This window comes from Pipistrellus kuhlii, unplaced genomic scaffold (genome assembly GCF_014108245.1).
Source record: "Pipistrellus kuhlii isolate mPipKuh1 unplaced genomic scaffold, mPipKuh1.p scaffold_m20_p_2, whole genome shotgun sequence".
NCBI classification, from domain to species: domain Eukaryota; kingdom Metazoa; phylum Chordata; class Mammalia; order Chiroptera; family Vespertilionidae; genus Pipistrellus; species Pipistrellus kuhlii.
In genome coordinates, this window is record NW_023425515.1 from 70055720 (window position 1) to 70082150 (window position 26431).

Consider the following 26431-nt stretch of genomic DNA (forward strand, 5'->3'; position numbering starts at 1 on the left):
GCAGTTAGGGGCAACCAGTCTGGCAGGTGAGGGCAGTTGGGGTGACCAGGTTGGCAGGGGAGGGCAATTGGGGGAATAAAGCAGTCAGGCAAGTGAGTGGTTAGGAGTCAGTGGTCCTGGATTGTGAGAGGGATGTCTGACTGCCAATTTAATCCATGACCAAGAGGGTGCAGGTCGGGCCGAGGGAAACCATTCCTCCCCCACCCCCCATCTTGTGCACAAATTTTGTGTACTGGGCCTCTAGTCTATACTAATAAATGGGTAACATGCTAATTGGACTGGACATCTTTTGGATGTCCTTCCAGACAAAGCCAGGCAGAAGCGGTTAGGAGTGATCAGGCTGGAGGGGAGGGCAGTTAGGGGCAATGAGGCCAGCACGGGAGGGCAGTTAGGGGCCGCAGGGATTGGGCCTAAACCAGCAGTTGGACATCTCCTGAGAGGTCTCAGATTGGAGAAGGTACAGGCTGGTATGTGGGACCCCCTCCCCGTGCAAGAATTTCATGCACCAGGCCGTTAGTATGCATATAAATTCTTTGGTTAATTTTTCCCTGTTTGCCATACCTCCCTTCCCCTGGCTTCCCTCTGAGAATGGTCAATCTGTTTTCATGTTTCCATGTCTCAGAGTCTGTTTTTGTTTTTCAGTTTATTTTTTCATTAGATTCCACATATAAATGTGATCATGTGATATTTATCTTTCTCTGACCAGCTTATTTCACTTAGCATAATCCTCTCTAAGTCCCTCCATGTTGTCTCAAAGGTAGGAGATCCTTTTTTTTTTTTTTTTTTTTTACTGTGTCATAGTATTTATTGTATAAATGTACCACATCTTTTTTATCCACTCATCTACTAATGGGCACTTGGGCAGTATAGTACTTTTAAAAAATTAATTTAAAAATCAGGAGAATATTTATAAAAGCAAGTTTTAAGTTCTCTTAAAAAGTAGGAAGATCTGGCAACAATTAAATGTTTGTTTTTTTAATGCCACCTGCTTGGCCCCTCAGAGCATTTAAATATCTAAACTTATGTGATAGAATATTGCCTCTCATCATTCTTCATTATTTCAATACTCAGTTGTAGTAAAAACATTTACAAAATTGCTATTAGAAACTATAAAATAAGCTGATTTAAAAAATGTCTTACTGTCTCAGCTCTAAGCAATGTCTCAATACTAAGCAATGAAAGAAATGATCAAAATAGCATAGAAGGAGATAAATACATTAAGTTTTTAAAAGAAAAATCTTATACAGTAGACAGTTGACAACTGAATGTCAGTTTTTGAAAAAACAGTATTAAAAAGCTATTTCAGTTTTACTGGGCAGGAGGTTTAGGAATGAACTTCATAGAAATATGGTGGGACAATAGTTAATATAATTTATCTTAAATATTATCACTTTATTACTTATGAACTTACTAGTACTATTTTACCCAGTTTAAATTATCTTCATCTCTTTGTATTATAATTTTATGTTTTGTTTTTCTTGGTGAATTAATTTAATCCCAGGAGACAGAGAACAAAACTAGTCAGTCCTATTTACAGCATTAACAGAAAAGGCAATACTTTTTCATACAGAAACAAAAGCCAAACCCTAATGTGGGAAAGAGTGTATTATCAAATTAATATGCGAGTTTTGAAGAAATGCTACTATTAGGTCTAGTAATAATTAATGTCGTTTTCTAATACTTTTTTAAATCGAATTTATTTAAACAATACAACAAAATTTAATCAACAATATAGTTGCCGTTGTTTTCTACTACTTGTGCCCAATGCTCAGGAAGCATTTTAATCCCTCTGTTGTAAAATTCTTGTGATTTTGATGCAAAAAATTCGGTCAATGCATTTTTGAGGCATTCTTCATTATTAAATTTTTTTCCAAGAAGAAAGTTTTGCAAAGAACGAAACAAATGGTAAACGGAAGGGGCAATATCAGGAGAATGTGCAGGTTGAGGGAGAACTTCCCATTCCAACTGGCGCAGTTTTTCAGCAGTGATTTTTGCAGTATGCGGTCGTGCGTTATCGTGGTGAAGAATTACACCCTTCCGATTAATCAGCACGGGTTCTTTTTCTCTTAAAGCTTGGGCTAACCTTTCCAAATGGGCACTATACACTGCACTTGTAATGGTTTGGTTAGATGGTAAAAGTTCATAATGAAGAATTCCTTTAAAATTCCACTAAACACACAACATCACTTTTTTCGCATGCAAGTCAGGTTTTGGCATGGGCTGTGGAGCCTCATTTTTGTCCAACCATTGAGGCCCCCTTTTCAAATTAACATACAGCACCCATTGTTCATCTCCGGTAACAATTTGCTCTAAAAACGGCAAACGGTTTTGACGAGAGAGGAGCAAACTGCAAATTGTGACTCTTTGATTACGGTTGTTGTCTGTCAACTCATGAGGAACCCATTTTCCAAACTTTTGGACTTTGCCAAGTGCACGCAATTGATTGGAAATTGTTTTTTGTGAACAATTTAAAGTTGTCGCAAGCTCTTGTTGGGTAATTTGAGGATTTTGTACCAAAAGAGCTTGAAGAGTTTCTTGATCAAAATTGGACACACGGCCTCGACCACTCTTGTCATCTAACGAAAAATTTCCCTTGCGAAATTTCTCAAACCAACGCTGGCATTTTCTGGCGCTAACTGCATCTTGACCAAGAGCACTACAGATGTTTTTTGCAGCCTCACTTGCTTTTCTTCCTAATTGGAACTCATAAAGCATGCAGTGCCGAATATGCTCTTCATCCGCCATCTTCTTAGCCCTAGTTTGGCAACAAAAACCAAACCAAACACAAACTTTTTCAAGCAAAACTTGTTAATTGCACTTCACACGTTCTGTAGATACCACGTGTTTGAAGGTTATGTCAATACAAGTCAATGCCAAGCAAGATTTTAAATGAATGTTAAAAACGACATTAATTATTACTAGACCCGATATTACATAATTATATTACTTACATATAGTTTTCCTTTAATACTTCCTTTAGAAGATAAGGATAAAAGAAGATATATGAAATAAAGGAAAATTGACCAAGATAAAAATCCAAAATTTTCTATGAAGAGAAAAAAACCTTCTGGAAATAAAAATAAATAAATAAATAAATAACCCACAAAAACAAAATAGGATATCATGCAGATATATGTACCTGTGTTGAACTAGTTCCTCATAAAGCCAGAGAAGGAACATGAGAAAAAAACAAAACCCTTTGGTTGTGACATCCTGACAGGGCAGGTTAGGACATCTAAGTACAGGTACCTACATTTACTGGTATGGCATCTACATGTAGGGTAGGGGACAGAAGTTGGGCATGCTTACAATAAATCTGGAACATAAATGAGTTACTTGAAATTACAACAACAGGATAATGAAAAAAATAAATAAAAAACAGGACAAAATTGATCTATTCATCCCTGGAAGACAATTATATTTAGATAAGCTCTATGAGTAGATAAAGTATTGTGATTTGAGGGGCCCCAAACTATTCTCCTAGTCAAAATATTTCTTCATCTCTATAGCAACGACATACTCCATCATTAGAATGTTGAAACAAACATGTTGAATAGATTTTATTTTTCTTGCCAAATTAGCAAGAGCATGACTGATGACTAAGTGTATTATTCATAGACTAAAAAAAAAAAAAAAAAAAAAAAAAAAAAAAAAAATGAAATGTGTTACTCTCTCATATTAAAGAAAATGATTTGCTGTGTTTTGAGTGGCAGCCTATGTTCCACATGACTCTCTTGATGGCAGGGATCCGATGTGCATTCCTAGGGCCTATACAATTCCTGACACCAACTGAGATGTTCAAACTGTATGCTGAGAAAAAAAAGAAGGGAGAAGAACAAGAAAAGAAAAAAAAAAAAAAAAGATTAAGGACTTAAAAGTCCAGGTGTTAAAACAGAAACAACTTACTTGGAAGGTATGACTCCTTATCTCAGTAGTACAAATCAGTTCAATAGCTGTTTTGCCAGCTATTCACAGGAAATAGCCCAGAGGAATGAGGCACAAATCTAGGAAGCCATTACTCTCTCACACACACTAAAGGCCAGATCATGCCCTAAATATGAATCTAGAAATCTATGGGCATTAGACTGAGAATCCTGAGCTGTACAGGAAGAAGCAGAACTAAAAGTGGGAGGGTCCCAACACAAGTTGTCTGCTCAGTTTGATGTTGACTAAACTAAGAGCGTGACTCTCCAAAGAATGTGTCACCTGAGCACTCTCTAAGACTTATACGGGGACAAGAAACAAATGTGAAGACTGAAATTTCTCATGACAAGAACTCTTGGAGAAGCAAACTCTGAGCACCAAAGAGATGAAATCTTTGGCATGATTTCCTCATTCACCTGAGGGCTGTCCTCCTTTGTAACATTCTCCCCCGCGTACTCCTCATCCTCCTGCAAAGCGAGTCACCTTTTTTCCTGTCATCCCAGAAAAGTATGTACTGGGTTTTGTTCTTCTTAGTGTAAGAAATGACATGGGGTAACACAGTAAAAAGAATTGCATAAGCTTCTTAGAAATTCATCTAATATAATATATTAAAAAGAAAAGAAAATTACATAGAATATTTATAGTGCATGAAATATAATTGGCATAGTGAACTAAACAGAGCTTCATTCGCCACAGTATTCCTCACTTTCATAATTGTTGTTTATTTAACTTTATATTTAAACATGAAGTCCCTGTATATAGGAAAATACTAAATTTTTTTAGCTATAGTACTCTCCTCCTGAGGAAATATACATCAAGAAAATAACTTATTTCTTTGAAGCTCAAAATATATTAGAGATGTGTATATGCATGTATTTGCATCTGAAAAATAAGTATTGTGGGTAATCATACTTAAAAGATTAGCTCCTACAGCCAACAAAATATTCAATGAGCGAATCTAAAACCATTTTCCCCAAGAACAGGAACAAGACTGGGATGTCCACTTTCACCACTTTTGTTCAACATAGTTCTGGAAGTTCTAGGGGTCAGACAAGAAGAGGAAATAGAAGGCATTCAAACTGGAAAGGAAGAAGTAGAACTCTCATTATTCACAGATGATATGATATTGAACATAGAAAACCCTAAAGACTCCATAAAAACTACTATATTTAAGCAATGAATTCAGAAAAATAGCAGGATACAAAATTAACACACCCAAATCCATCGCATTTTTGTACACCAATAGTGAACTCTCAGAAAGAGAAAGCCAAAACAATTTCCTTTACCATTGCATCAATTAACCAAGGAGGTAAAAGATTTACACTCAGAAAACTATAGGATGTTGAAAAAAGAGATAGAGGATGATATAAACAAGTGGAAGAATATACCGTATTTATGGATTGGTAGAATCAATATCATTAAAATGTTGTACACAAAGCAATTCATAGATTCAATGCAATCGCTATTAAAATAGCAATGGCATATTTCACAGACCTACAACAAACACTCCAAAAATTTATATGGAACCCAAAATGACCTTGAATAGCTGCAGCAATCTTGATAAAAAGAACAAAGTTGGAAGAATAACAATACAGTGGCTTTATACTATAAAGCTACTGTGCAAAAAAGAGCCTGGTATGCCACAAGAACAGGCATATAGATCAATGGAACAGAACTGAGAACCCAGAAATCGACCCAAGCCACTATACTCAATTAATACTTGACATAGGAGGCAAAAACATACATTGGAGCAGAGACAGTCTCTTCAATAAATTGTGTTGGAAAAATTGGACAGGTATATGGAAAAAATAAAACTAAAAACCAATTTACATCATTCACAAGAATAAACTCAAAATGGATAAAAGACTTACATGTAATATGTGAAACTATAAAGTTCTTAGGAAAACCATAGGCACCAAAATTTCAGACGTCTCTTGTAGCACTATGCTCATTAATACATCTCCTAGGACATTGAAACTAAGGAGAAAATAAACAAATGGGACTACATCAAAATAAAAAGCTTCTTCACTGCAAAATAAACCATCAACAAAATGTAAAGTAAGTCCACTACATGGGAGAAAATATTTGCCAATGATACATGTGATAAAAGGTTAATATCCAAAGTATATAGGGAACTCATACAACTTAACAAAAGGAAGATAAACAACCCAATTAAGAAATGGGCAAAGGACCTAAATTGACACCTCTCCAAAGTGGATATACAGAAAGCCAAGAGACATATGAAAAAATGCTCAGTCACTAATCATCTGAGAGATGCAAATCAAAACAACAATGAGATATCACCTCACACCTGTCAGAATCACTATCATCAACAAATCAACCAACAAGTGTTGATGAGGTGGTGGAGAAAGGGGAACACTAGTACATTGCAGGTGGAAATGCAGACTGGTGCAGCCACTAAGGAAAACAGTATGGGTTTCCTTAAAAAATTAAAAATGGAACTCCCATTTGACCCAGTCATCCCACTTCTAGGAATATATCCTAAAAAACCTGAAACACTCATCAGAAAGAATATCTGCATCCCTATTATCATAGCAGTGGAATTTACAATAACTGACTTGGAAACAGCCTAAGTGCCCATTAGCAGATGAGTGGATAAAAAAAAATATGGTACATTTACACAGTGGGATTTAAAAAAAAAAAAAATCCCAAGAAACTAGAAACACCAATCAGAAAGGATATATGCAACCTATGTTCATAGCAGCACAATTCATTATAGCTATGTGGCTGCTACTACAGCTATAGGCACAGTGACCCAGCACTAACTGCTGAGGGGATTGCAAATTAGGCCTGGAGAGAGGCCTGAAGAGAGAAGCAGGGTCTGATCCATAGCTTTTGTGGTAGATGTTGATCAGCACTTGCCTCTCTTTTTCTCTCTGGGCCTGACCAGGAGCTGCTCCTCCATTTCTTTTCAGGTCTCCACCATGGCTGCTGATCAGTCCCGCCTTTCTGATCAGGCCTCAATGATAGGCCCAGAGATGCTGACTGGCATAGAAACTGGCCAATCAAAACCAAATCTGGGTGAACTGCGAGAAGCCAAAGGCTGCCTACGAGGTGGAGCTTTTGATGCTGACTGGCATAGAAACTGACCAATCAAAACCAAATTGGCTGGCAGAGGAGGGTAGTTGGGGGTGAGATCATGCCAGCAGAGGAGGGCAGTTGGGTGATCAGACTGGCAGGGGAGGGCAGTTGGGGGCCATCATGCCAATAAGGGAAGGCAGTTGGGGGGAATCAGGCTGGCAGGGGAGGGCAGTTGGGGGTGGCAAGGCCAGCAGGGGTGGGCAGTTGGGGGCCATATCAAGCCAGCAGTGGAGGGCAATTGGAGGTGAGATCAGGCCAGCAGGGGAGGACTGTTAGGAGGGACCAGACTTGCAGGGGAGGGCTTTTGGGGGCAATAGGGCTGGCAGGGGAGCAGTTAGATGTCAAAAAGGCTGGCAGGGGAGCAGTTCAAGGGTAATCAAGCTGGCAGGCAGGCGAGCAGTTAGGAGCCAGCAGACCCAGATTGTGGGATCTGGCCTAAACTGGCAGTTGGACATTCCCTGAGGGGTCCTAGATTGGAGAGGGTGCAGGCTGGGCTGAGGAATCCCCACCACCACCAGTGCACAAATTTCATGCACCAGTCCTCTAATTGATTATATAAATAAGGCAAAGGGCCAGGAGGAGTCAAAGATGATGTCACTATTGAAAGTCTAGCTGATGGGAGAAACATAAAGAAAATGGGGATTGGAGAAACTATGAGAAGATGTGGCCATATCAAGTTTTGGGTATCATGAGAATATTCAAAAGGAACTGTTTTGAAGGCAGTTAGAAACTTAGGTATTAAGTTTAGAAGAGAAGGCAGGGATGGGGATTTGAAATCATCTGCAGATTAATATCAGCATTTATTGAAAGCTTAAGTTGTGCTGGACACGGTGCTAAGTACTTTCCATGCATTATCTTATTTAAGCCTTACAGTAAACAAGTGAACATTATATCCCACTGAGACCTAAAGAAGTGATATAACTTGCCCAAAGTTTCTAAACCAGTAAAAGGAAGAGCTGGGGTTGCAAACAAGGTATGACTAAATCTAGAGCAGATCTGTTGAATGCTATCTAGTCCATGATGGTGCCCATACCTCCCTTCGGTGATGGAGGAGAGGGAGAGGTCACAGCACCCTCCACTCAAATATTCAGTTTTATTCTTCCTTCCCTTTCTCCAGTCATCTTATTTCAAACTAGAGTCCCAGTGCATAAAATTCGTGTACTCAGGAGGGTCCCTCAATCTGGCCTGCACTCTCTCACAATCCAGGAGCCCTTTGGGGATATCTGATTGCTGGCTTAGGCCCACTCCCTGTGGCTCCCACCACTGCTGCTGCACTTGCCAGCTGTGAGCCTGGCTTCTGGCTGAGTGGCGCTCCCCCTGTGGGAGTGCACTGACCACCAGGAGGCAGCTCCTGTGTTGAGCATCTGCCCCCTGGTGGTCAGTGCATGTCATTGCGATTGGTCGTTTGCAGTTCAGTTGATTTTCATATTAGCTTTTTATTATATAGGAAGGATGGGGAGGGAAGGGAAGCACTGTCTGGAGTGATAGTTGGGTAGTTAGATTAAAATTGCCCCCAAATGAGTCCTGAAAGGGTTTTAGTCCCATGTGTTAGAATTCACTCTGGAATTTTAAAAGATCACTTTTTACCTTTTATATCTTTGAATCCTCCAGAGCAACAAAAGTGCCACTGTACATCTTATAGATCATGAGTAATATCCAGTGGTTGAACTTATGGTGTGCATCCCTGAAATCTCCTGCCAAAGCCTGCCAAAGACTCACAGATACAGAGAACAAACTGATGGTTGCCCCGGGTGTGTGTGTGTGTGTGTGTGTGTGTGAGAGAGAGAGAGAGAGAGAGAGAGAGAGAGATTGGGTAGCTGCGTAAAAAAGGTGAAAGGGAATGAGAAGTACAAATTTCCAGTTATAAAATAAATAAGTCATGGGGATAAAATGAACGGCATAAGGAATATAGTCAATAATATTGTAATAACTAGAGGCCTGGTGCAGGAAAATTCATTTGTGTGTGGGGGGCGGGAGGGTCCCTCAGCCCGGCCTGCGCCCTCTCGCAGTCCGGGACCTGTCGGGGAATGTCTTATGGCTTAGGCTCACTCCCCAGGGGATCGGGCCTAAGCTGGCAGTCAGACATTTCTCTGGCAGCCGGAGAGTCCTCGGGGAATGTCCAACTAACAGCTTAGTCGGACATTCTTAGTGCTGCTGCAGCAGAATAGGCTCTGGCAAACCATAAGCCAACTTCTGGCTGAGAGGCACTCTCCCTATGGAAGCGCACTGACCACCAGGGGGAAACTCCTGCAGGGAGCGTCTCCCTGATGGTTAGTGCGCATCATAGCGACTTGTTGTTCCCACTCCTTCAGCCATTAGGGTCAATTTGCATATTACCTTTTTATTATATAGGATTGTGTATGGTGACAGTGCTCACATCGTAAGTTATATAAATGCTGAATCACTATGTTGTACACCTGAAACTACTATTATGTCAACTACTATAATTTCTAAAAAATTAACCGTCCAAATCAAAATTGCATGTGGAAGTAGTTGATTTCAGGAGCCAGAGAACAAGCCATAGGAATCCTGGTTCCTCCCATCCCTCAATGGAGCTGAATCCAATTTAAACAGAATAAAGACAGATTTTTTTTTATGCAGCTCATCTTGAATAATCAACTGACCCTTAGCAAAACTATCAAAAGACCCAAAATCCCACACTTGTATGGTCCTGTTTGAGAAAAAGGGTAAAAACGCAAGCTTTAAAAAAAACATAAAAAGCACGTGTAGCAAGTTTGATTAAAAATCCTATGTAATTAAGCTGTCTGTTTTGACATTAACCTTAAGTAGAAACTAGACTCACCCAATAATGTAGCACCAGCCCTGGCTCTAATCCCCGTGGGTGTGTAGCCACACAAGCCACCACAGCTCAATCCCTGTATTTACTGATCACACAGGCCAGGCAAAGGCCGGCTCCTCCCTGTGAGCCGTCTTAGCCTCTGCATTACAAAACCCAACATTTATTGAGCTCTTCCGGTTCAGGATCTGTGTACCTTCTTATTTAACCCTCACAATAACCTATCAAGGCAGATACTGGCTATCGCATTATCTATGTCCATTCTCAGAAAATTTCTGGCTCGTGTAGAGGTTTATGTTAATCACTTATGCATCTGTCCTTACTGGTTCAAACCAAAAGAGTAGGAATGCAATGTACCAATAAGCAGTCAGGGATCAACGTTTTCATGTACTTTATGGAGGCTAATTACACCGCTATAGGGTCCCTACAAATGCTGGGTTAGAGAAATTTGGAATTGAAACCAAAACAAACAAGGCTTCCTATTCCCTCCTGCCAAATCTGAACCTTCAGACCAGCCACTGGAGTGTAGACTCTTCAACACATCTCCAGCCAGCAGGGTGTGATGGATGGGGCCGACTCACACAACCCATCACCAGCAGCAGAGAATGTGCTGGGTCTATCTACTTGTGTTAGAACTCACTCTAACAATATGCCTGGGAGAGAAACTATAAAGCAATTCTGATTTTAAATAAAGCTTTCATGCATATTTTTCAAACATAATATCCCACTGGCATCATTTAGATAACCTATTCCCTCTTTATGCCTCCAGTCATAAGTAGCATTTTTTTGAGTGGCTTCTTTTACCTAAGCTGACAAAATCTCCATCGTAACAAGGCAGATATAATAACATTTCACAGATGGGAAGAGTGGAGCTCAGAAAAGCTAAGTGACAGACCTGGGATTGCAAATGTAGTATTGTCTCCTGAGCTGGATATTTAACCACTATACACTTTTTTTTTATTTTTTATTTTTTTTGTCGCTTTTTCTGGATGCCCTGATCCCAGCAATCTCTCCAATCAGATCATACAATTTTTCCTTTTGTAGGGAGGAGCAAGTCAGATTTGGAGAAACTGGAACAGTTCATTCCAATACTCCCTCATTAAAGAATACACTCCTTGGGAAGTTTCAATCAAGCAAGTTTCCATCAGTGTGGGCAGGCTCCCACCAATAGCACCCAGCAACCAACATGACCACCACAAGCCAGTCCCTTTTCCCTGTGCTCAGTCATTTTGATTCCTAGTCTAAGATCCACTGACCCCACAAAACCTCATCATGAGAGTAATAAACTTATTCATACTCTCCTGGTATGTGGTGAGTCACCAACAGTGTGAACATCTGAAACCAATTTTGGGTGGCTCCACCCTGACTATGCAAGCTGGTCACCACCATTGACATTGTGAGCAATTTCCCAGATATGAAGTGCACCCACCAGAGCGTCCTCTGGCTTTATGTGGTAACACACCCTGGCTCCTTGCAGTGTGTGCTGCATTTTCCAAGTTCTATGGTGTCTGTGTTATAGATTTAACTTCCTTTGGTCAAGTTTCTACAAGAAAAACATATTTACTATTTATTATCTCCCATGTAATTTTTTGGGAATTCTAGTTGTCTTGATTTTGTCTCATGTTTTACAAAAATTTAATGTAAGGGCTGAGCTAACTCTGGTTGACAGTAGTGTTATAAATATGTACAGTAATTATAGGAACAAGTAATACAAGATAAACTTTTGCCTGCTAACTGTAAACATATTTTTTAATTTTCACCTGATGATGTTTATTGATAGAGAGAGGAAGGGAGACAGAGACAGACAGAGAGAAACATCAATGTGAAAGAGAAGCATCCATCAGATGCTTCCCATACTTACCTTGACCAGGGATTGAACCTGAAACCTTTGTATCCTGACTGGAATGAAATTTGCAAACATTTTGGTGAATGACCAGACATTCCAATGAACTGAGGCCCCTGGCCAGGGCTGTAAACCTGCCTTTGACAATCACTGTATGACCTCCAAAGGCCACATACTCATTTTTGACATTATGTGAAATTGTCAACCTTTGAAACATGCTTCTGTATGAATGTCTGTATGATATTGTTTACAATGTTTGGAAATAAAGTAGTTTGCATATCTCTAAAAGAAAGAAAGAAACAAAAGAAGGAAGGAAGGAAGGAAGGAAGGAAGGAAGGAAGGAAGGAAGGAAGGAAGGAAGGAAGGAAGGAAGGAAGGAAGGAAGGAAAGAAGGAAAATTTTCACATAGTGAATTTGCAGGACATTAGCATGTCATGTGATCCAAGGGGAATATGTGTGGTCAGGAGAATCTCATGACAATATGTATTGGAACAGACAGAAAGAAAGAATACACTCTTTTTGTGGAAGTTAAGGAAGAACTCTAGATTCTACTAGCGATTTTGGAAAATGTGTGGTAGGGAGTACTAATCAATAGTCAGAGATGGTTACAATTGTCAAGCAGCTAACACCAAACAGCACAATCTTTTAACAGAATTGCTTTGTATTTTTCAACAGCCATTCTTGATATCTTCAGACTGAAAATAAGAAAACTGGATAGCACATATGAAGATAAGGCTAAGAATCCTAAAAAAGAGGCCAAGGGAAATTATGGGGATAAAAGAATCAAAGTTCCTTGTGAACTACCAATGACCTTACAAGCTGAGTTGAGAAAACCAAGAAAAGAAGCCTAAAAGACTGAGAGGGGCTGAAAGGCTGCGGAAGAGGTAAGGTAAAGTTCACAGTCTGAGGCAGAGTCAGAAGAGGAAAGGTCATGCATTACCCAATATCTCAGATATTTTAAAAGGCAGAGATAAAATAATTAATTTTTCTCTCCTTTTTTTTATATTTTTAAACTCAGCAAAAATAAATATATAAATTGGATCTCTTTATACAAGCTTGCTGAAAGTATGTACAGGAAATGCTAATTTCAAATAATGCATTAATTTTTCTAAGAGAAATTCTAGCACTGAAGATTTACTAGTAAGTAATGTTTAGGGTAACTTCTGTATTGCAAACAATCATTCTAACTTATTCTTTTTGCAAGTTAGAATTTTCACATAGTGAATTTGCAGGACATTGGCATGTCATGTGATCCAAGGGGAATATGTGTGGTCAGGAGAATCTCATGACAATATGTATTGGAACAGTTGATGAGCAACAGACAACAGAATTCCTGTCCATAGATGTGCTTCCTTGTTTTAATTCTTTCTTTCTAAGCTATGAATCCTTATTCCTGAATGAGTAGAAAGCTGAAAGGAGGACAAGACTCCATCTGTGCCAGGACAAAGCTGCATCCAGCTTGGGAAATCATCTGCATCTGCAGGACTGCACCCATTACCTGCTCCTTTGCTGCTAGGAAACGCCGGGAAGTGTTACAACTGGAAAATCGGGTTAATTCAACAGGCTGTTTTCATTTCTGATGAAAGCCAACACAGGGTTACATTTTAAAATGCCCTCACATTATGTATTTTATAGTCAATTGAAGATGAATGGATCTATATTTTAAGTTTTAACTGCCAATCTACAATTTGATGTCATCTTTGGGATAGGAAAACAAACTAAAATTGATTTGTTGTATGATCATATCCTTCTTCTCACTTGTGTGACTAAAGCAGATCACCTATAAATGACTTATCAAGTCTATCCTCCCCCCAACACACACACACACACACACACACACACACACACACACACCAGACATACACTAAAATTTAGAGCAGGTAAAACTTTAACTCATTACTATTAAATTCTTGAGACTCTGGTGTATTATGACATGGATAGCAAGCACTTAGTTAACTGAACAAGTAAATTCTTCTAAAATAATGCCATTTTGTTGTTTTAACTTTTACTATTTTTATGGCTAACCCTAAGACATTTTGAAAAGAGTCTTTTGCTAAAAAGCATATAGAACATATTCACATCATTTAGTTATTAGGTTAGAAACCATAAAATTAAGATTTTTAAAACAGGTTTCTTAAGTTGCCATAAAGCTCATGTTCTGAAAAATCTGAAATTTATTTTTTTACTTTGGGCGTTAATTTCAAAGATTAGGTGAAAAGAGATCAATAGGACTTTATTTGCCACTCACTTTATGTATTAGTTTAACTTTAAAAGTAGTCAAATATCAGTAATTCATATGATTCTACCTCTTTAGAATCACGGGGCAGCTGAAAAACTGTAGTTTTCATATAAAATGAAACGACATGGCACTATGTATTCCACAGAATAAAGTCCTCACAGGAGAGGATGACCTCAGCTACTCTGCAATGGGCTTCAAGTATCAACTACCACACACAGTTAGCACTAGGGCTTGTGGTGCTAGCTTTCCATATTACAGGATGCTACTGGTGAGGCTGAGGCACAGAAGGCCAGTTCTGACTGAGTTTCCAGACTCCAATGACAGTCACAGGTAACTTTGGAGTGACAAGAAGCAAGGACCACTGTTTAAAATAATTCCCAACACAAAAATGCCCTGTTATTCAACAATGTAAAAAACCTATTCCCAAAAGTGTTTTGTTTGCTCAGTTAGCTTTTCTGCTGTCTATAGGACTGAAGGGCAATGACACTTCAAGAGTTAGGAAGAGAGAGGGGAGTGAGCAGCAAGTCATTTCATAGGCAACAATCAGCTGCAGAGCAATACTGGCTTTACTGGAAATCCAAAGCTGACTTGATTATTTCTTTAATATACAACACAAATCCACAGCCATTAAGGGAACTTATGAAAAACTAGCCACACTAAGTATGATAGAAGTCACAATACTACTTTGAAAACATGTTTTAAATCTGTGAAATAGAAACCAAGAGTTGGTTCTTTTGAAAGGATAAATGAGATTGATGAATCTCTAGCCAGTCTCACCAAGAAGCAAAGAGAGAGGACCCAAATAAACAAAATCAGAAACGAAAAGAGGCAAGATAACAACAGACCCCACAGAAATACGAAGAACCGTAAAAAAATAAAATGAGCAAGTACTCCACCAAACTGATCAACCTAGAAAAAATGGACATATACCTAAAAAAATATGACCTTCCAAAACTCAACCAGGAGGAATAAAAAAATCTGACCAGGCCAATAACCATGGAGGAAATTGAAGCAGTAATCAAAAAACTTCCAACAAACAAAAGCCCTAGACTAGAAGAAATAAAACCTGTCTTCCTCAGACTATTCCAAAAAAATTCAAGAGGAAGGAGCAATTCAAGCTCATTCTATGAAACCAGCATTACCCTAATCCCATAACCAGATCAAGACAATACAAAGAAAATTACAGGCCAATATCCCCCATGAACACAGACACCAAAATCCTCAACAAAATTCTAGCAAATCGAATCCAGCATTACATTAAAAAGATCATATGATACACCATATAAACCAACTGAGATAAAAATCATATAATCATCTTACCTAATAATAGACAAACATGTAAATACTATGCCCACAGTGAAACAGAGTATGCAAATTAACCCAACAAAAATGGGTTAATTTGTATATACAGGCACAGACCAGCCGGGAGGGGCAGGACTCCTGCTACGAGGGGGAGGGCGGTGGAGGGAGCTGCAGAAGCGGTGCTCCGTGCAGAAGCGAGGACAGAATCGAGGGCGTGCTGGTTCCCAGGCGACTGGGAGTGAAGCCAGGAGAAGGAAGGCTGATTCTTGCACAAATATCATGCAACGGGCCTCTAATATAATCATATCCATTGATGCAGAAAAAAATTTGACAAAATCCAATACCCTTTCTTGATACAAACCCTCAGCAAGACAGGAATAGAAGGATCATACCTCAACATAATAAAAACCATACATGATAAACTCACAGCCATTATCATACTCAATGGGCAAAAACTAAAACTATTTCCCCTAAGAAAAGAAATAAGACAGGAATGCCCACTCTCACCACTCCTGTTTGACATAGTACTGGAAGTACTAGCCATTGCTATCAGACAAGAAGACATAAAAGGCATCCAAATAGGAAAAGAAGTAAAACTGTCCTTATTCGCAGATGACATGATATTGTACAAGAAAATCCCAAAGACTCCATCAAAAAAACTACGAGACTTAATAAATGAATTTGGCAATGTAGCAGGATACAAAATTAACACGCGGAAGTCTATAGTTTTTCTATTGTATATACCAATAATGATCTCACAGAAAAATTAAAAAAGCAATCCCATTTTCCATTGCAACAAAAAATTAAGATACCTAGGAATAAACTTAACCAAGGAGATAAAGGGCCTGTACTCAGAAAATTTTGTAACACTGAAAAGAGAGCTAGAGGAAGACATAAACAAATGGAAGAATATACCATGTTCATGGATTGGTAGAATCAACATCATTAAAATGTCCATACTATCCAAAGCAATCTATAGATTTAATGCATCCCCCATTAAAATACCAACAGCATACTTCAAAGACATAGAACAAATTCTCCAAAAATTCATCTGGAATAAAAAAAGACCCTGAATGGCTGCAGCAATCTTGAGAAAGAAGAACAACGATGGAAGGATTATAATACCAGATATCAAGCTAAACTACAAAATCACTGTTCTCAAAACTGCCTGGTACTGGCATAAGAACAGACATATAGATCAATAGAACAAACAGAGAACCCAGAAATCAACACAAGCCATTATGCTCAATTAATAATTGGCAAAGGAGGCAAGACCATACAATGTAGTCAAGACACTCTCTTCAATAAATGGTGTTGGGAAAACTGGACAGATATTTGCAAAAAAATGAAACTAGACTACTAGCTTACACCATACACAAAAATAAACTCATAATGGATAAAGGACTTAAACATAAGATGGGAAACCATAAAAATCTTAGAAGAAGCCATAGGCAGCAAAATAGCAGATATTTGCTGTAGCAATATATTTAACAATACAGCTCTTAGGGCAATGCAAACTAAGGAGAAAATAAACAAATGGGACTACATAAAAATAAAAAGCTTCTACACAGCAAAATAAACCACCAACAAAACAGCAAAAATACTCACTGCAAGGGAGGAAATATTTGTCAAAGTTATCTCCGATAAGGATTTAATCTCCAACATTTACAGGGAACTCATACAGCTTAACAAAAAGAAGAACAACCCAATCAAAAAATGGGCGAAAGACCTAAATAGAAAGCCAAGAGACATATGTAAACATGCTCAAAGTCACTAATCATCCGAGATGCAAATCAAAACGAGATACCACCTTACACCTGCCGGAATGGCTATCATCAACAAATCAACAAACAACAGTGCTGGGGAGGATGCAGAGAAAAAGGAATCTTCCTGCACTGCTGGTGGGAATGCAGACTGGTGCAGCTACTGTGGAAAACAGTATGGCATTTCCTCAAAAAATTAAAAATGGAATTTGACCCAGTACTATCACTTCTAGGAATATATTTTTTTTAAAAAAGAAAAGAAAACTGTGGTACATCTACACAATGGAATACTACATTGCTATAAAAAAGAAGGAATTCTTACCATTTGCAACAGTATGGATGGATCTGGAGATCATTATGCTAAGTGAAATAAGCCAGTCAGTGAAAGAAAAATACCACTCATTTATGGATAATAAAGAACATTATAACCTGATAAACAAAAAGATAGATACAGAGGCAGAAAAGCATCAAACAAACTATCAAACTACAGTGGGAAAGCTGGGGAAGGTTGGCAGGCGGGATAAAAGATCAACTGAAGGACTTGTATGCATGTATAGAAGCATAACCAATGGATGCAAGACACTGGGCGTGGGGTGAGGGCATGTACTGGGGGTAGAGAAGGCTGGGGGAAGATCAATGGAAAAAAAAGAAGACATATGTACTACTATTTGTAATACTTTAAATAAAAAATATAAAACTGTGAGACATAGACATAGAGTCTCTTATTTTCTAGTAGGTGTTAGGTTCCCACAGTTCTTGGAAGATAAAAGAGACCCAAACACTGGGCATAAAGATAGGCCTAGAAAGCAACAAAGCATTTTCCACGGAAATGCTCATTCAGAATCTTGTATTTCTTTATCCAAATGTATTGAGATTTAAATCAACTGAGTCTCTTCTCATTTTTAATTTTATTTTATATAAAAGACAGATTTAGGATATTGTAAGAAATCACTAAGTTACATTTTTCAAAAAATCTGTCAAGTGCTACAGTAATGAAATAAATAAATAAGATTTTTCAAAGTTCAATGTTTATAGACATATTTATAAAAAAAATGACTGAATTAGAAGACATTAAATAATGCTGATACACACCAGGAAGGGACTTAGGCAAGGAAAGGCACATCATTTCACCACAAGAAATAAAGACCATGTTTGGAAGTTAACGACCAGGTGGTTGTGGTAGTTTTTCTAACTCCAGAGGGTCTTTATGGTGGAACGTTCTTTATGGTACTTAGTTGAAATAAAGAGATAGGAGTTGAAGAATTTTACTCTGTGAACCCAACGTAGTATTAAAAAGAAAGCATTCTTGTATTAAGGGAGAAGAAGCAAAAATCCAAATGTTTTGGTGGTACCGAAAATCCTATGACACACTACGGAGATTTTTTTTAAAAAGTAAAATAAGGTTAATCTTCTTATCTGGCTGAATTGGAATTCCTGTCATTCCAAAGTTAAAATTTCAAGTAAGTAAGATTATTTTCACCTCTTTTCTTATAGATAGACACGGTGTAGATCAACAGCTGCCATATTTCATCTTAATGAAGTTATATGCCAATATTTAGGAAAAAATATCTTACATAATTTCCCTATATATGTAGCTTAAGTTTTTTAAAACAGAATAACTCAGCAAAGTGAACATAAGTTTTGACAATAATGAGGTTTCCCAATGAAAATAAAATTTCCAGTTCAGTGAATATAATTACTTTACTGAAAAGTCTAACAGACATCAGCAGAACTTGTTCTAGGTCAATTTCCCACTATCAGTTATCTTTCACAATATTGTGCCAAGTATCTACCCATTTCCTTTAGTCAAGACTCTGACCCTAGATTAGTCTGAAATATGAAATCACTCAGAGTAATGCATATAAATTTTAGTTGTATCAAAAAACAAATGTGTGAATAAATAAAATGGATTTTCAAGATAGAGTGATATATTTGCAAAAAAAAATAGTTAAATTAAAAAAAATTGGGGGAGAGAAAATATTACTCTTAAAAAATAATAAAAATGGCAATTGTACAGCAGCTAGTTTCCCACTCATGCCACACGGTATGCCTTCATTAAGGTGTACTCTTTCTGGTTGGTATGAGCTGCCCAGATGAAGAGAGCAGAAGCCATGAACTGTAAGGGAGCTGAGACGCAGGCCAGGCAGAAGGACCATCCAAATTCACCGGACACATTCTCAGGCAGCTTCAGTTTCTGGTGGAGTAGCTCAATTCCAGCAACATAGCAACTCACCGAGCCCAATGTGCACAAACCTTGGAGGAAAATGGAGAAAACAAAACAAAACACTGCTAGATAAGACATCATGAGAATTTCTCAGGCAATGTGACAGAGCAGTAATATATGAATGTTTAAGAATTATAACACTTTGGTTTCTAAGGAGACAGAAAGAAGATAAAATGTTGAGTCTGATGACAAGACCTACCTGCAAGGAGATGGAGAATGCCTGTGGCAATGGCAGGGTACAAGCTTCGGCAGATACAAGCACAAAGTCCAATCAAAGCCCCAAAGCACATCAAACCTAGACTCACAAAAGGTAAAAGGAACTGGCAGCGCCAAAGATCTGGAAGAAAAGAAGAGAGGAAAAACATGTTACCAGGATTCCAGAAGTTTTCCCACAATGGAAATTTCTTTCCTCTTCTATGTAGATCTTTTCTCAAAAAATGAGAAAGGGATATTGAACTTTGTTTTGTAAAGCACTGTTCAAAAAAAATGCTCACTTTGTCCTGATAAATGTAAAAGTAAAAAGACACTAAAAGTTAACAACTACTGACCTCAGCAGGACAGGTCTTACTAAGTGTCAGACACTGTTCCATTAGATGCTCTGTGTATTAACCCTCCCAACATCCCTACAAACTAGTAGAGCTAGCATTTGAGGCAAAGCATTCTGGCTCTACATACAAGCAAATCTAAGTTCTTAGAGGACCTATGGCAGTTATAACAAGTCAACGAATGGTGAGGATAAAAGAAATAACACAAAAAAACCTGTTGAAAGAGTATACATAAAGCGCAAAATAGAGGATCTGGTATATACCAGGCATACAATAAAATGGGAGATTTGTTAGTGGTGGTGTTTGTTTGTTTTTTAAATCCTCACCTAAGGATATTTTTCCTACTGATTTTTAGAGAGAGTAAAAGGGAGGGAAGAAGGAGGTGGAAAGAGAGAGAAACAATACCAGAGAGAGACATCAGCTGAGAGAAACATTGATGTGAGAGACACACATTGAATGGTTGCCTCCTGCATGTGCCCTGACCAGGGCCAGGGATGAACCTGCAACCAAGGCACATGCCTTAACCAGAAATCAAACCCATGACTCTTCAGTCCTCTGGCAGGTGTTCCAACCAGTGAGCCAAAATGGTCAGGGTGATACATGGCAGTTTAATTATCATAAATCCCTTCAACTACATGGGAAGAAAGCTGTGATTTTACAAAACATCCTATTCCATTTTAAAATTATTTTAATTATTAGCAATGTATCAATATCAATATTAAACCACATCTACCTTCTAATCTAGCTTTACTTCTAGAACTACATAAAAGTCTTTTCTCTTTGCTTCAAACTGTTAGCAATAAATAGAATAAACTTGTTCCTATGCATTTGCAGGGCAAAATTAAATATTTGCCATTTTATTCAATGTTTCTTCTCATGACATGGTCATTCTTCCAGGCAAGCTCTAATAAGTCTTTATAGATTGGAAACTAGGTTCAAATCTAAAGACAGTATTTCCTGGGTAGTATGACCCCCAAATAAACACTCCTAATAAATACTTTCATTTATTTTTATCATCTACAGTTCTGTTACTATCACCTAAGACTGGATTAACACCTGGGGCAGGCCTGACATTCAACTGACTCATATAGAATTTGCAGTCAACTGTGTTCACACATCCCTAACTGAACTCCGGGAGCTGAAGTGTTTAATTCAAATATAGGAATCTATTATTTATCCCTATTAAATTTCCTCTTGAAATGGGCTTACTAAAAATACCTTTTGAAGGGTCTGGATTTTGTCATCCAATGTGTTATTTTGCCTCTCTCAACTTTCTATTTGCAATTTGCTAAGTATGCACCTAAAATGTGTTATGGAACAGATCAGTTTGTTGAGATACTGTTAGAGATCTTATTTTGAGTTGACACAATATAATAACTCATCTTGTTTCAAAATCAGAGTTCATAAAAAGGCAAACTTATTATCTATTGTATTTTCCCCTAATTGTCCTGCTGATATCAAAGTACTCACAGGTTCGAAGTAGATCAATCCCAGAATTGTGGTTTCCAGGATCAACATATTTTGCCATGAACTGCTCAGTTAGCGTTAAACTCATGCATCTTGTGACCACATCAAATGATTCTGGAACAAGAATAACAATGATTGCTTGCTGTTTTAATACTAAGCATTTAACGAAAAATCTCTTTCTAGTAACTATTCTCTGAAATAAAAAAGATACAGAGAGATGTTCCCAGAGGAGACAGCAACATCTTTAGCTTTAGCATGTAGGATCAATGCCCAATAGATACCAATAGTTCTCAGTGGCAGGCTTAAGACCTGGGCACAAGAAAGGGGGGGGGAAAGGAATAAGAGCAGTGAAATGAATGAGAATAGATATGTAAGAAGACTAGGAAGGAGAAGGGGACAAAAACAAATTAACAGGAACTTTGATCCTTCTTCCCTCCCTTACACTGCCAGCCACCTTCCCCATTTCAGGTAATGACAATTCTACCCTTCTCGTTCCTCAGCCTATAGATTTTAGTCATCCTTGTCCACATGCATTCCATCAGACACTCCTAGAGGCTCTACCTTCAAAATATATCTAGAATCCAGGCAATACTCAGTACTACCACCCTGGTCTGAGTCACAATCATCTCTCACCTGAATTAGTATATAAGCCTAACTTGCCTCCTGGCTTCCACCTTTGCCTGACACCTGTATTCAACGTATCAGCCTAGGTGAGCAGATCATCTCTCCTCTGCTCAAAGATCCCCAATGACTCCATCACATTCGAAGTAAAAGCCAAAGTCCTCTTCATGCCTAGAGAATCCTGCATGGTTTGCTCTACTCTCATCCCAAGAGCACATCTCTGGTAGAATACCACTCTCCCTCTCCCTCCATTCCAGTCAAGTGGCTTCCTCACTGGTTCTTGACTATTTTAGGCATGCTCCCAAAGTAGGGCTTTTGTAGTAGTTTCTTCCAACCTAAACGGTCTCCTCTGGCTCCACAATGACCTATCTGGCCAACACCTTCACCTATGTCAAGTCTTTACTCAAGGGGCGTCTTTCATTGGAGCCTATACTACTGAATATCATAACTTACTCCCAGCAGCATCATGTTTTTCCAACTCCCCTTTATTTTGCTATATTTTAGCAAAATATAGCATGTGTCATCTTCTAACATTTTATATAATTATTTATTGCTTATATTGTTATAGCTATGTTTATTGCCTGTCACACCTTATTAGAATGTATGTAGTTTCTCCAGAGTAAGAATTGTTATTTTTATTTTTCCTGATGTACTCCTAGCTTCTAGGCCCTGGAATATGGAGACATATGATAAATAGTTGCTAAGATTCAAATATCAAGTACTCCCATGCTCTCATAGTTAAATGTTTTACAATAAACTTTAACCTACTTTCCCCTCTTACAAACCACTTTTTTCCCCCCATATAAAATCACAGCAACCATTTTCTGATGTATGGCAACTCAAGAATTTGTGCTGGGATCTGAATACAGTGATTCCCACCAACAGGCCAACAGAAGTAGTCACAAGTTAAAAAAACAAAAACAAAAACATAAAATGTAAAGCTGACACAAAATGTAAAGTTGTTTCTTACAAAGAGCTCTACAGTTTAATTTCCAATAACTGGAAATTAAAATTTTTAAATGTTAAGGATGCTTGCAAAATAAACGTGAGAGATAATTTCTTAGGTTATTTCTCTTCTGTACATCTTTCATCTGTAAGGTATATTTTATATTTATATTTTTTGAGAGGAATTAATTTAATATTTTTTATTGAGAGGATTTTTTACAGAGAGGAAGGGAGAGAGATAGAGTTAGAAACATCGATGAGAGAGAGTCATCGATCAGCTGTCTCTTGCACACACCCCACTGGGGATGTGCCCGCAACCAAGGTATATGCCCTTGACTGGAATCGAACCCGGGTCCTTTCAGACCACAGGCTGATGCTCTATCCACTGAGCCAAACCGGTTTCGGCTAATCTGTGAGGTATATTAAGATTGTTGTAAAACAGTCCTGACTGGTGTGGTTCGGTTGGTTGGGCGTTGTCCAAGGCACAGAAGTGTTGCTGGTTCAATTCCTGGTCAGAGCACATGACCAAGTTTCGGGCTTGATCCCTGGTAGGGGATGTGCAAGAGGCAGCTGGTTGATGTTCCATTCTCACGTTAATGGTTCTCTCTCCCCCCCCCCGCCCCTTCCTTTCCCTTTCACTAAATATCAATTTTAAAAATATTTTTAAAGATTATTGCAAAACTGTTTCAAATATGCACAGATATAAATGTAGAGCTGGTCATATTATACCCTCTAAGATTTAGAGGAAAAATGATAATATCTACTAAAACACAGCTAACATATAAAAGAACTATCAATTCATATTTGTTGACCTGATTTTGAATACGAGTTGTTTTTACTAGTTACCAAGTGTTTAAAGTCTTATTTGTACTTTTCCATTTATTTCCTCATGATGTGTGAGATGAATAAAAAGGCTTTTAATCTTTGTAAATAGGTAAATAAGTACAAAGATTTAAAATGTCTTTCTCAAATAATGACAGTTACTCACCCAATCAATATTTATGAGTACAATGGTAACTCATGAGAGGTGGAGGTAGAAGGTGGTATGGAGAGAAGAAACACAGATTTATTTCTTTGAGGAGAGAAAGAACTTACAAATCAGTTTATACATAATTGGGTCATCATCATATCACCTTGTTCCTATTTGAACAGGTAAAGGAGACAGAAATTAAAAAGAGAAATACCTGTCCTTTCTTGGTTATTCCAATATACGTTTTGGGGTATACTGATACACCGTCTCCACAATCCCATTGTGCCATTATATCGAAAAAGTGCATCACTGTAAGTCTTTTCGTCTGCTTCGTCACTAGCAAAGTCGCTCCAGAGGCTTTTGTTCAAATCACTGGAATTTTCTAGAACTGGACTTCGATATTCATACCAGAAGTCTGTGCCAATCGAGGCTGCCATGTAGATGGTGGAAATGAGGCTAAGCACACAGGCAATTACAAATGCTGTAGCAAAACGGTTATCCATCCTGGCATTCACACTGCTCTGTATGAAAATTGAAGAAAAGTTAGAGGACAAATAAAGATCACTTTGAAAGAAATTCTCTCAAATAAAGATCACTTTGAAAGAAATTATCTCAAAATCGCCCTTTACTCTATTTCCCAACCGTTGGCTATTGAAAGTAATGTGTAATCATGAAGAAGTTTTTTGTTTTTTTTAAACCATGTTTTAAATTAAGTTCAAAACAAAAGTCATCATGAAAGTACTTATTGAAAGTTCACCTACCCAGGACGCTATGGAGACAGAGGTCTTGTTCTCTAGTCTATCACCTGCACACTAAAACAGACAACACTGAAAAGGACATACACATTACAGATAGAGACCATAGACATACCCAGAGTCAGCAATGCACCACCATAGGGGTCAATGTTTAATTTCAGACTGAGTTTTTATACGAGCTGCAGGGCATTAAGTGTCCCCCGGTCTGAGTGTGAAAAGGGCACAGGAAAGGGAAGCAGAAGAAATCCGCTCCTCCCGGTTTCCTCTGAAGAGGGAAACCTGAAAACAGCATTTAGAATCAGAAACACGGAGTGGGAGATATTTGTGAACCCGCAGAGAAGGGTGGTTTAGGCGCGCAGAGAACAGCAAGGAGAACGCAATTACACACAATGCCAGGTGTCAAGCTGCCCTAACCCATTCACGCCGAGCCATGCTCCCTCACCCTGACACATTTCTTCGTTCCTAGGTACTCTCCCCATTCCCGGTACTTTGGAACCTCCTCCTCTGCAAACTAAGTGAACTCTCCTGAGCCATAAAGAAAAGTATGCATTATGCAAAACGTGCACACTGGGAAGGCGTGCACCGGGCTCCCCGGCGGTAGTAAAAGGCCGCAGTAAAATGACTCAGGGCGCACCCAGCGGAGGCAAACCCAGCCCGCGCACACCGTGACCCCGGCACTCGCCCTACAAAGGGGTTCAGGCACAGGCTCGCCAGCCGCGGCGGTGGCTGAGTCTGGAGGCTGGGGGTGACTCAGGAGAGAGAGAGATCAGGGCAATTACAGGAATGCATGGTAACTCTGAGAGTCGGGTTTGTGTCTGTATTCCTCGCAGCCTTCTTTCATCCCGGATGACCTTAGGAGTCCCGGCCCCGGAGGGCGCTCCCCCCAGGCCGGGCGCCGGGCGCCGGGCGCGGGCACCTCGCAGGGAGCACTCAGGGGCCGGGGGAGGCCGACGCGGGAAGGGTCGGGTCGGGATGGGGGATCCCAGCGCGGACCCGGCCAGGGGCCCCGGGTACCCCACCAGGCCCCGCCCCAGACCCCTTGGCCGAGGGACAAACCCCCCCCCCCCCGCCCCATCCCCGGCCCAGCTGCGCCGCTCAGAACCCGCCCACCCCAGCGGCGCAGAGGGAGGGGAGGGGAGGGGACCCTCCCTAAACCGCTGGCAACGTCGCACGGCTACGCGACCCCCGCCCGGCGACGCCGGCCCGGCTCACTCACCGCCCATCCTCCTGCTCCGCCAGCTTCACCCTTAAGCTCTGACCACAGCACCCCGCTCCCCCCGCGCCTCCTCTGACGCACTTCCCTGCAGAGCCCGCCCCCGCCACAACTCCCGCGCCTCCGCCTCCGCCCCCAGCCCGGGTCCGGCCCGGGCCCGGAGCCGAGGGGGCTTGTGGGAGTTGTAGGAGGGACGGAGGGACAGCTGAGAGAGGAGGAGGAGGACGGCATCCGCGGCGCAGCGCGCGCGGCGCCTTGTGGGGGATGTAGTTCGGCTCCCGAGGGACCGCAGCGCGCAAACGGAAGGTCTGGACTGACTGATGGATTCTTCTGTTTTACAAGGGAAGGTCTAGGCGGGTTGAGGCGGACTGTCTCCGGTCACGGCTAGTCATCGATTGTGACCTGTAGAACTGAGGTTTTTACAATTTAAAGAGGAAGATACCACCTCAAATTCAAAGGCAAGGGACCTGAGCCCCGGGTGAATAACTGACTTATCAAACTTGAATGTTGGAGTGAGACGACTCGTTTTGTGACATTAGACAATTTACTTCTTTAAGTTTCAGGTTTATTTTCTCCAAAATATGGATGTTCCCCAAAATATGGATGTTGCCCATAGCCCCTATCCAAAGCAATCATTGTGAGGACTGAATGAGAAAAAAAAATAAAACGCCCGGCACAGGGTCTGAGGCATAGTAAACAATTATTAACTTATTAGTATTGG

At 39.6% G+C, this 26431-nt stretch overlaps 1 protein-coding gene and 1 long non-coding RNA gene across 4 annotated transcripts; one reads left to right on the top strand and one right to left on the bottom strand.

Moving 5' to 3' along the window:
• The first annotated feature begins 14350 nt into the window (after positions 1-14350).
• Positions 14351-18355, top strand: LOC118723165. The gene is made up of 2 exons (XR_004989182.2): positions 14351-14633; positions 17681-18355. It is a non-coding gene; the product is annotated as an uncharacterized LOC118723165 (long non-coding RNA).
• On the bottom strand, positions 17864-25849 carry CLDND1 (claudin domain containing 1). 3 transcript variants are annotated; one of them, XM_036445210.2, is made up of 6 exons: positions 25714-25798; positions 24504-24547; positions 23957-24263; positions 21210-21320; positions 19394-19531; positions 17864-19223 (listed from the first exon to the last, which is right to left on the bottom strand). In XM_036445210.2, exons 1-6 carry the CDS (start codon positions 25718-25720, stop codon positions 19003-19005), a joined length of 828 nt encoding a protein of 275 aa, XP_036301103.1. In that variant the 5' UTR covers positions 25721-25798; the 3' UTR covers positions 17864-19002. The 3 variants fall into 3 exon arrangements, with proteins under 3 accessions (XP_036301103.1, XP_036301105.1, XP_036301104.1); XM_036445212.2 differs by having other exon boundaries at positions 24504-24554; positions 25714-25787; XM_036445211.2 differs by lacking the exon at positions 24504-24547 and having other exon boundaries at positions 25714-25849.
• Between the last annotated feature and the right edge of the window lie 582 nt (positions 25850-26431).

Bases quoted from the DNA above. Each gene is read 5' to 3' on its own strand.
- CLDND1 (XM_036445210.2), bottom strand. The intron at 21,321-23,956 runs GTATTTCTCTTT...TTCTTGTTCCAG, and splicing joins GAATAACCAAGAAAGGACAG to AATCATTTGATGTGGTCACA. The intron at 19,532-21,209 runs GTGAGTACTTTG...CTTTTCTTCCAG, and splicing joins GATTGATCTACTTCGAACCT to ATCTTTGGCGCTGCCAGTTC.